Source organism: Numida meleagris, chromosome Z (genome assembly GCF_002078875.1).
Source record: "Numida meleagris isolate 19003 breed g44 Domestic line chromosome Z, NumMel1.0, whole genome shotgun sequence".
Taxonomy (NCBI): domain Eukaryota; kingdom Metazoa; phylum Chordata; class Aves; order Galliformes; family Numididae; genus Numida; species Numida meleagris.
Window position 1 is genome coordinate 36,338,234 of NC_034438.1, and position 11,233 is coordinate 36,349,466.

Here is an 11,233-nt window from a genome sequence, read left to right on the forward strand (position 1 = left end):
ACCAAGAAGTCAAATTCATGCTGATAGCAATGACCAGTTTTTCAGTCTCCATGGAAAAAATACCAATATTTTTCCACTTTATGGTATCTGTAATGAAAAGTCTTCTACAAATATCTAATGAAAGATTACATCACTGTAAAAGGAAGAGCTGGGAAAAAAAGAACAAAATAATAGTAGAGCAATTAGACACCACTGATCAAAGACACTAAAAATAACTAGAATTGTTAACAAGAAAATTATCAAAGAACATTTCTATAGATCTTTCTTCATATCAATAAATTCATAAAGGTGAAGCAGAAGAAGATATATAGGATAAACCTTTGAGGTACTGTTTTACATCAACAGAGATGGATGTTCATCTTACTTTTAAGACAGAATTGAATTTAAAGGTAAGGATAAAAGCATGAAAGTAAATCCTACCTTGTCACCTTCTTCAACTTCACAGATTTTCTCTTCATTTGCAGGGTTAAGGACTTCAAATTTTTTACCACTGACTGAATCATGCCATTCATTGTTTATAAATATCTGAAAATGAAGAAACAGTGTAGTACAATTAGTAACATTTATACCTATTGACTCTTTCGTATGCTAACGAATAAATCCAGAGCTCTTTAATTAATAAGTACTTGAATAAAAAATGGAATAGATATTACCACAGAACTCCATTGAGAAGAGTGATCATATATGAAGTTAACCACTTTTTAATTATTATCATCCTTTGGAGAGAAGCCACTTTTTTCCCCATGTGATATTTTTGCATTGTTCCATATTATAAAAGATACCGTTACATAGGAGTCCTTCCTCTTTCAAACCAAACTCTGAGATGTACAGCAGAGGTACATTCCTAAATGACCTTCCCAAATCTGCTTCTTTTTCTTGACCTCACAGGATTGTTAAATACAGGGGGCCTTTCTGTTACAAATAAACCCAGCCTTTGTGTTTTTTTTGTTTTATTTGTTTTGTTTGTTGTTTTGTAAGTAGTACATGCAGTTTATTGGAGAACATCATCTCATTTGGCTTTTCTTTGATTTCTCTTCACCTTCTCCTGCCACAAAAGGCAATCCCACAAAAAAAAAAAAAAAAAAAAAATCTAATAACACTTTTTTCTGAAATCGAAGACTAAAATAGTTCCACAGTCAACTGAATGAAAAACAGAGATAACCACTTAAGCAGAGTCAAAAGTAAGTATGCGTATTTCTCTATTTCCATGTTACAGGAGAAAAATAATCAGAAATAAGCTTTCTTTTATTATTCACAAAAACTCTACGGCTTTGTGGATCAGTTCCTCACTGAACGTGTTTCTAATCAAGATTTGAATGTAGAAGTGTAATTATCTCAACATTTTACAGAAACACAGCTTTTATTCAATTAAGCAAAGGTAGACATCAAAAATCAAGAGGAGTTAACTGTTGTATCCATCACAAGTTTACTGCTAGCAGCCATAGAGAAAACCTAGACTGTTTCTTCTTTTAGCAGTTAACACATTTCACAGTGACACTCTCTTAAAAAAAAAAAACAAAAAAAACCCACTTAGCAGTACATACTGGAAGACGAGCTCTAGTCCTGTGACCATGTTGCCTTCAGTACATGAATATAATCATAATAGGCAAATGTTGCTGCTGACAGTGCATGTGACCTCACTGCTTGACAGGATTACAGCTGAAGGCCTGAATATAAAGGAGGGTTCTCTCAAATCCTCACTTGAATACCAGTCAAGCCTCACTGGTTTTGGTTTTCAAGGTGTTGCAATTCCTGCTTTAAAAGGGTGAAGCTACTTTGTACAACTTCAGGCTTTGGTGAGATGGTCCTTTGGTAACAGATTTAATTGTCATTGCTTTATAATCAGTATGACTATCTTCTGTTTAAAATGATCTGATCCTAATTACTTGACACCATTCATTATTTATTCAGCAATTTCTATGAATATCCTGAAATCTCCAGTTTAAAGGTTTTAGCCTCCCAGTCTTTTGTTATCCTGACATCAGTGCCAATTCTCTGCCTTCTCTTTAGGTAATAGACATAAAATGCAATTGTTCCAGTTAATCTGACTATTGTCACCAGTCTGTCTGTTTTTATTTGAACTGTAAAGGGTATTACAGCAAATTAATCCTACTTATCCACCTTGGTGCTCTTCCAACCTTCATTCCAACTCTAATTATCTCTGTTATGCCTCTACACTGATGTCCCTCGGCAGACACTACCCCTCTTGATTTTCCACCAGGAAAAACAGGTCAGCATGCTTTGCTCATTTAGATATTTTTACCCAGCTATTAACAAGGATTGGAATAAGTCTAATAACCCATAAAATAACTTTTCTTCATTCTTCCTATGTTATCCTGACTTTGTATTTAATATCTCTCTATTTCATCCTCTTCATAAAAGCACAAAACGTACAGTTAGCAGAAAGGAATCATATAAGAGTGAAAAATGTATAACAGCTAGCCTACATCAAAGTTATTCACAACAGATTACCCAACACCAGTGAAATTGATAGCCAAAGTTCATTTAATAAAAGATAGTAACTGTGTCCCTACTCAAAGAGTAAGCTTTTATCAAGGCTGCATGAAATTAATAAACCAAATTCATTCAATAAATAGTATTAACTGAATTTCTACTCAAAGATTAAGGTCTTATGCAGGCTGAAAAACACAGTGTGCACTGAATTTACTTTCTTTGCCTGGAACAAGCACCACCACATTTGATAGTAACATTGCTGACACATGCAGAACAACAAGTAAACAAGACAAGGCGGTTGTTGATTTTTACCCAACTGAACTTTTATGAACTTTTGTGATACAGCACTAGCAATTCAAAAGTAGAGACCTTTGTATGTAAAATAGTAATTAGTAAATACACCATTACAATTGAAAGAAAAGTTAAAGTATTTCTGAATTTTCTTTTCCGATATGTTAAAGATGATACCAAAATGATCAGAGGAGGGTTAAGTATGGAAGGGACCTCTGGAGGTCATCTGTTCCTGCTCAAAGGGCATCAAGCAAGTTGCCCAGGACAATGTCAAAGTGACTTAAGAAGATCTCCAGGGAGGAGACTCCACATCTCTGGGCAACCTTTACCAGTGCTCTGTCTCCCACGCAACAAAGAAGTGTTGCCTGATGTTTAGACAGAACCTCCATGTTCCAGTTTGTGCCCACTGCTTTTTGTTCTGGCCTGATTCAGTCATTGCTGGATGATAGAGAATAAAATGATCTACTAAATATGTGCAGTAATGTGTAATTACTGAGAAGTTATATAACATTACACAGTTGTGAAAATTTATCAGACAGCAGAGCAAGGATCCAGGGAAGGAATTTGAAGTATTCATCTCCATCTGTAGATGAAAAATAGAACCTGAGCCTGATCTGTACGCTAGATTTGTGCTGCCCGAGAGCCAGATATCTTTGAATCTATACAAGTGAAATTGTCAAAGGGAGTTATCTTTTCCTGTCTGATTCTGTAAGTTAGTCTTTGAAGAGAAAGGAAACGTCACTGGGAAGGCCTGATGCACCACACAGAATATGAAAAGAGAAAGACATGTTGCTGCCTGGTGTTAAAAGTAGCAATCACTATCTGTTTAATCTCCAGTCCTCAACAAGAGGAAGGTGCCTTCCCTTCTCACTGTGCTTCAGTGTTACTTATGGCCAATGAACAATAGAGATCTTGCTCATGCTCATCATTAAAATTGTTGCAGATTCTGATTATACTGGGTATTTTATGCTCAATCTCTGCCAATTTTGAGAATTGTAGCTTAAAGAAGCACCTTGCCTCACATCTATTCACTGGTTATAACTATGCAGGCAGAAGCCCAAGGACCTGAGTTTAAATCAACTATTTAAGGAACTAGCGGAAAATATGTGATTCCCATTTCCTCTCTATCAGCGTGAAGCATCCACTGCTGAATGTATTTTTTGCATACTATTGAAATTACTTGCATTTATTCTCTGGGTGGTTCCTAATAATTTGTGAATAGTATCGTAATATTCTCATGGCTGATAAAAAGATTACCTTTAAACATATGTGGCAACAATTTACTATTACTATATTCTTATTACTATATTCCTGTATGTTTCTGTTTGATTATATGTGGGTATCTTATCTGCAGTGTCATCATTGCCTCTAGCCATCGGGGCAGACCAGCAAACTCCTGATATGAAAAAAGCTGGAAGGGAAATTAAAGTGTAAGTTCCAGGAAATTTCAAATATGTAATGAAGCTGACCGTAGGAGTATCCACACAAAATGCCGGCTATTACGAAAGGGCAAAGACAGCAGTTAAGTAGTTAATATGAACAAGCCATCTTTAGTTACATTGCCAAGAAAAGAGACAAAGTAAAAGGTAAATATTAACATAACACTGCTATGATGTTACAGCATGCCAAATTTGTATCTGTCTGCGAAAGGAATAATAGTAAAACATACCATTTTTGGAAGTTCTGAAAGTATTTGTTTAAAAATTGTATTTATTGCACCAACTAGTGTCATCCATGATATTGCTTTAGAATATTTTTCTTATTAATGTCCCTAATACCATTCCCATTTCAAACATAACTTAATTACTTTAAATATATACACAACATTGTATCATGATTGTATAAAGCAAACTATCCAGATGTCTTTTTCAAATTAGACAACACTCTTATGCAGGTATGACAGAACAGAGAAGGAAAAAGTCAAAACTCTCTGTGTAAGCTGTGCTACATACATTGCAAGTAACTACACTGAAATGTGCATGCAAATGTTTCCAAATTCTCAGAAAAAAAAAAAAAACAACCAAACAAACAAAAAAATCTGACAGAAACCAACAACCACAAGCAGGCTGTGGATCTCTAAACACAGGGAACAATCATGTACCATCCAAAAGCAGTCTCTGTCAACTCTCTCATCTTACTAAAAAAAGAATCCCCCAAAATTGGGATCATCTTGCAACAGGTTACACTGCTTTGTCTGTCAGGCAGAACTGCTCTGGCAGCTTAGATTCTTTTTTTCTTGTTTGTCAGGTGAAAACGTGGAAGACATAATTTTCTATTGCACATGCAATGTAAAGAGAGTTGTCTGTAATGACTGAATACCGCCCACGAGATTAAGGGCTGGAAAATTATTTTGCAAAGATTGATGCCTTAGAGGTATTTTTACTGTCATTTTGTTATTTCACTGATATTTTTAAGAAGGAAAAGAGCTTTTATTTCAACAACCCGAAGAACTAATGACTTCCACACATTGTACTAGACCTGGAAATGCACATTTATTATAGACAAGGTTGTACTCTAATACACCTTTTCATTTAAACTAAAGTTATTGCAGTCAAAAGCCTGTAATTGGCTTTATTTCCCAGTGTCAGAGTGCAATAAAATCTTGATTCTTTGAAAGGATTTATTTCATATTTATTTCCATATTATCTAAAATGCAGACAAACCCGAAGTGACCTGAGGGTCAGCCTTAATAATGTGGAGTGAATTGTCTAAGCTGTCTTCTGTTTAGCTACTAGAAACTCTTCCAAAGTCATGCAGATACATGAAAAAGAGTAATTTCTTCCCACCCTACATGTGCTCCCAGATAGCCTACAGCTCTTCCTATGGTAAAACTTTTCTCGACAGTGTTCTTCAAATCAGCCCAGCTGAGCTCTCACTAACTCTCTAGTGCGGATAGTAAACCATGAAGTAGCATTTTGGGGAGGCCAGCAACAGTGAAGAGATGTGGTTGGGCTCCTGCTGCTTGCTGGAGGATGGAACTCAGCATCACTCTGGTGAGGTGAAGTGCTGAAAAACTGTTGTCTCCTGCTCACATGTGCTCTTGTGGAATATGAGTGCCATTCAGATGAATTTAACACTGGGATTAAGTCTTATGGTCACATCCAACCCTGGCAGAGATTTGTGGTCCAAGAGCATTTAATGTAAGATTTTTTCTTGTTATAATTTTGTGTTAAAAAAAAAATGTATGTATAAAGAAATTTTACTTTACTGCTGTAATGAACTAATGATTAGAGAACATACCCATTCTATTCATTGTTTGTTTAAACTTTTGGATGCATCAGTTAGTGCCTTTGTACTTACAAAGTCATTCGAGCTTAAACAGAGTAGGTTTCTATAGATGCTTTATTGCCAGTGGCCTCTCCCCAGGTACTCTAATTCAATTTTTGCATTTTTATCCTTCAACTTTGTGTGTGAAAGTAGAAATTATACAACACAAGATACATAGATATGTTTTTTTTCCCACTCAGGGTGGTTTTCTCTTCCGTACCTTTCCACGCTCAGTTTAGCAAAATAATCTGTCACAGTTTTCTCTCTCTCTAGTAATTCAACAACCTAACAATCAACTAATCTGAGTTTCTCTGATTAAAGGAACGTCATAAGGCTTAGTATATTTGAAAATATTTGAAAAAAATCATGGCATAAATCATTTTTCAAATAATCAGTGTCTAAATCCTCAGTGTTGACTAAGTAAAATATTTACCAGTACATTTGTAGCCACCTACCAACTCTCATTCAGCTCAGTTTAATGTTACAAGTGAACAGGACAATCTGAAATACCAACATATCTATCCATAGAATAGAATAGAATAGAATAGAATAGAATAGAATAGAATAGAATAGAATAGAATAGAATAGAATAGAATAGAATAGAATAGAATAGAATAGAANAATAGAATAGAATAGAATAGAATAGAATAGAATAGAATAGAATAGAATAGAATAGAATAGAATAGAATAGAATAGAATAGAATAGAATAGAATAAGCAAATTGTTGAGGGCATAATCCAGATGCTTCTTGAGCACAAGGCATCAGCCACCTCTGCAGGCAGCCTATTCCAGTGTTTGTCCACCCTCATGGAAATCCTTTCTAGCTTAGTAATCTAAGAATCCTAAGCTGACCCTCCTTGTAGAAAACAAAATAGTGTGTATTAAGTCTAGAGCAAAGCCCTTGGAGTAACTCCTGTAGACTTTTCTCCAGAAGCTTGTGTGATGGCAGTTGTTACTCTGTCATTGTAGATTAAGAGAAGTAAGTGTTTTTGGAAGAAAGGAATGTGATGTCCATGGTGTGTCAGGCAGAAAGTTAAATACCACAGTAGTAATTAATACTTCTCTCATTCTGATTCCTTTAATGTACACAGTCACAGCAGTCTCACACTCCATGTGCCAGTTAGCATAGGAGAGGAGAGGAACAGGATGGGTAAGAAGACATGAGTACAAAGGTTGTATTAAATTGTGGGAGGACAGATGGATATGGAATCAGTTTATATTATGGCAGTTCCCTGCCCCTCAGTTCAGTGTTATGGTTTTCAGACAATCTTCTGTGATATTTGAAGTGAGGAGGAATGCATCACAAAAAGAATGCAAGTGTTTGATTTCATTGCTTGTATGAACGCAGTTTTACAAACAAGTGTATTGAATTCCTGCAGAGATACATTATATGCTGTTTTTAAGGAAATAGAATCTGTATTCTGGGCAAAAATACGCATGAATTTACTATGTGCCCCTGTCCTTACATAGATACTACAGAAACTTTAAACATACTGACTATCTTGTAATTCCTTTTTGTGTTACTGGAATAAGTTTTTGTGAATTGATATAAAAATATTTTTTTTTACAGAAATGTCTTGCATATTCATTTATACAGGATTTCTGAGCTGGCATTTTGCTCATATTCATTGTTTTTATTTTCCACTGGGGGGGGGGGGGGGGGAACAGAGAAAAAACAGATATCACAGTAGTCTGTAGTTTCTGAAACAACTCTGCTCCCTATGTACTGATGTGCTATCCCTAAATTAAGCTTTTTTTTTTTTTTTTTTTTTTTTTTTTTTTGAGACAGGAAGAGCTATCACATGGCAGAGCTAGCTACATAGCTTTCCTAGCCTGTTAAATATTTACAAAGTAAGGTCCTGCATGATTTATTCAAGAAAGATATGCATTGAAATCTGGGTAGGTTTTCCTTGAAAAAACAAGATAGAATAGAATTCAAAACGACTAATCTAGATAACTGTGGAACATCCTTCTCTTAGAAAATAGGCAGCATTTCTAGGAAAGTAAAAATTTTTTATATTGCAGTGGTAATGAGAAAAAAAAAAAAAAGCCATATCAGAGAAGTCTCCTAAGAGAAGAAGTCTTTTCTGATCAATTGATCTACCTGAACATTTCAGGGGGCAGAGTTTCAATATACTTCTGTGAATGGTGTGTGCAAAATTCTTGCAGATATCTGTGGACTATAAGAAAAAACAGCTAAAGGGTCCTTCAAGCTGTGAACACCACTCTGTATTCAGACCTTCTTTACTGGTGTGTTTCTAGCTGCACACAGAAATAATTTGCTACTACAAAAATGTTTCTAAAAGTATTGATTAATTTAGCAATGGTAGACTTTATCTCTTTTACTGATAGTTACTTGCTTAATCTGAAAAACTGATTCATTATATCTAATAAAAATCGGTGAGCAGAGTGAGCTTTAGTTTCATTTTTATATGTCCATTTCCACAAAAATGTAATTGGCATAATTACATAAATCTGCTTATAGTAGAATGCTACACTCTAACATTTTAATTTGTTCTCCTTGTTCTGAAAAATACTGTAGCAACAGAAACTTTTCCTTCTTTGTTTTTTATATTTTTTTTAGAAATTTGTCACTGCAAAATCTGTGTTTTAGGAGGAAAACAATACCCACCTCACATGAAATATGAAATGAGTCTTTGACTCTTGAACACTTCCTGAAATACTTATGGTAAAAAGATAAATGACCATTTATTACAAATATGTATAATATCAGAAATGCGTCAGGGTAAACATTTTAAGCACTGACTTAAAGTTGCTTCCGTGGTACAGATAAGTTGAAATGAGCAGTCTGAGTTGAATGCATAAGAAAAGTTAACAAACACAAACACTACTAACCTTAGTGTACTTAATTTTCAGATCTTTGAGTGGTTCTGGCAATGCTGGCAAAACTGGAGCAGGATTGCTGTGTGCGCCTTGCTTCTTCATGTTGTCAGCTGAGGAGGTTGAGTACGTTCCTGAAACACAGGTGAAATGAGGTATCAGGGAAGTGCAGCGATTTTTGCCTGCCTGAGCCCTTAGCTTTATTTGTGCTTTTTTTTTATCTGTACCAGCTACGGTATATTTGCATACAAGAATATGATTGGATGAAAGAATTCCCTGCAAAGGGAAAATGACACTACTTATTTTTAAGACCAGAAGTAACAATCTTTTCACTCAGCTTGATATAAAATTTCTGCTGAAACAATCTACTTAGCCAGGCACTACAAGTTTCATACTGAAGAATATTTTTAAGGCCTTCTTACTTGTAGAATTACTTTCCCTCAGAACACAGGTCCCCAGATTTTAATTGATGTTCTTCACTTACTCAAAGGCAGCTATGAAGATAAACATACATTCATTAGCTCTGGAAGCAAACTGAGCACTTCTCATTGAACAGCTAGGAAGAATAAATGCCAGACCTGGATAGTGTTCACTAGGAAACAAGCCTCTCCGGGTTGTGCTTTAGTATGTTCAGAGTAAATTACAATTCCTGTAATTAATACCTGCTTATCACAGTGATAAGGGATGACTATCTGGGTACACTGTCCTTAGTATGCTTTTCAAAAAATGTGAAAGTAGGAAAAAAAGTTTTATTCAGAAAAATAAACAAAAAACCCCACACCTCTCTGGATAAAACCAATCAAAATATTATTATTTTTCCAGGCAGTGGTACAAATTGTAAGGACAAAATTTTTACTGTAATGCTTCCGAGAAAATCAAATTTGAGTTTTTGCTTTCTAAAGAAATTATTTAACAGTCAGAAAATTCTTACCAAGGATGGAAACTACCAGTGTACATGTTCCATTCTGATTATTCAATGATAGTCCTATCTCTGGTACAAAGACACAAGAAACTCTTCTTCATGAATATATTTTTCTGAGTAACATCACAGGGCAAATCAGGATTGCATTAACACTTATTTTTATACAGTAAGCTTCTGATATATGTGTAATGTATTTGAGCCATAGAAATAAAGAGAAATTATCTTATTGCTTTCACTGAGCCTACACAGATGCTTGAAAAACTCTCTGAGCTCAGTTAATTCATTTATCAGGCATCATCTAAACCATCTGGTATTGGTGACTTCGTTGCTTTCCACTGATGGATGATACAGGACATATCATAAGATTAATTTTATGATGCATTAGTTATGTGTAACCTAATTTCTGAATTAAAGAACATGCTGTAATTCTCACTGATTATTCATGTGCTAGGGTATATGATTGGATCAAGTGCTTCTGGCTTTTAGAAGAGTCCAAGTAATTTGTGGAAGTGACAATTCTCAGAAGAGTCTTCTCCCAGTAAAGACCAGCATGGACCTGAAGAAGTCTCAGCCATCCAGTCTCATATGATCAAAGTAGTCCAGTTCTCATTGCTATGCTTTGATAGCTAAGATTAACAGCTAGGTTACTTTGTTTTGAATGCATCATTCAGTTTTTTTTGGCCTCCTCTGGCTGACTCAAAACATCCCAGTGTAGAACAATATATTTGAAAGCACTTTTTGACCCTAACAGTTTGAATTTCAGCATCTGCTTTCCTTAGAGAATGTCACTGAGTCTCATGAAAAAAAGAAAATGTCTAAGTAAGGTTTAGGTAACATTTTCAGAATTTGTTTCTATCTGCTTAGAATATAGCTTTCAGTGCAACATTCAACAAGCCTTTCTTTTTTTATTATTCTTCCTTTTTTCCTTTTTTTTTCCTTTTCTTTTTCTTCGTGCTTCTTTTTTCCTCCTTTTTTTTGTTTTTCTTCTTTTGTCTTTTCTTTTATCTTTCTTCCTTTTTTTACTTCTTATTTTTTGTTGCTTTTTTTTCTTCTTTCTTCTTTCTTCCTTTTTATTTTCTTTCTTTTTTCTTTCTTTTTTTCTTTTCTCTTCCTTCTTTCCTTCCTTCCCTCCTTCCTTTCCCTTCTTTCCTTCCTTCCAGTTCCTTCATTCCCTTCCTTCCTTTTCTTTCCTTCCTTCTTTCCTGTTTTTTTCCTTTTAAAATTTTGATGAAAATTAACAGTTTATAATTTGCTCTAGTAATCTTCCTGTCACTTTTTCTCTATTTACAACTTAATTCACCTCAAAATTGTTTAGATTTAAATACCTTAAACAGAATTTAACTGCAGTTGTAACACAAGCCTGCTTTTGAGCCAAAAATACCTTTTCTCCCAAGTGAGAATGTCCTGTATACATTTTTATATTTAGATACCATTGCATTCCTGATTTATTTATTTTGA

The 11,233-nt window shown here is 34.8% G+C and overlaps 1 protein-coding gene across 1 annotated transcript in view; it reads right to left on the reverse strand.

The window, feature by feature from the left end:
• Positions 1 to 9,063, reverse strand: part of ALDH1A1 (aldehyde dehydrogenase 1 family member A1) — a 31,922-nt gene extending 22,859 nt beyond the window's left edge. The window contains exons 1-2 of the mRNA XM_021381189.1: positions 8,869 to 9,063; positions 421 to 525 (exon numbers count right to left, since the gene is read on the reverse strand). Of these exons, the coding sequence (XP_021236864.1) occupies positions 421 to 525; positions 8,869 to 8,958 (195 nt within the window). The 5' untranslated portion in view covers positions 8,959 to 9,063. The remainder of the gene's footprint in view (positions 1 to 420; positions 526 to 8,868) is intronic.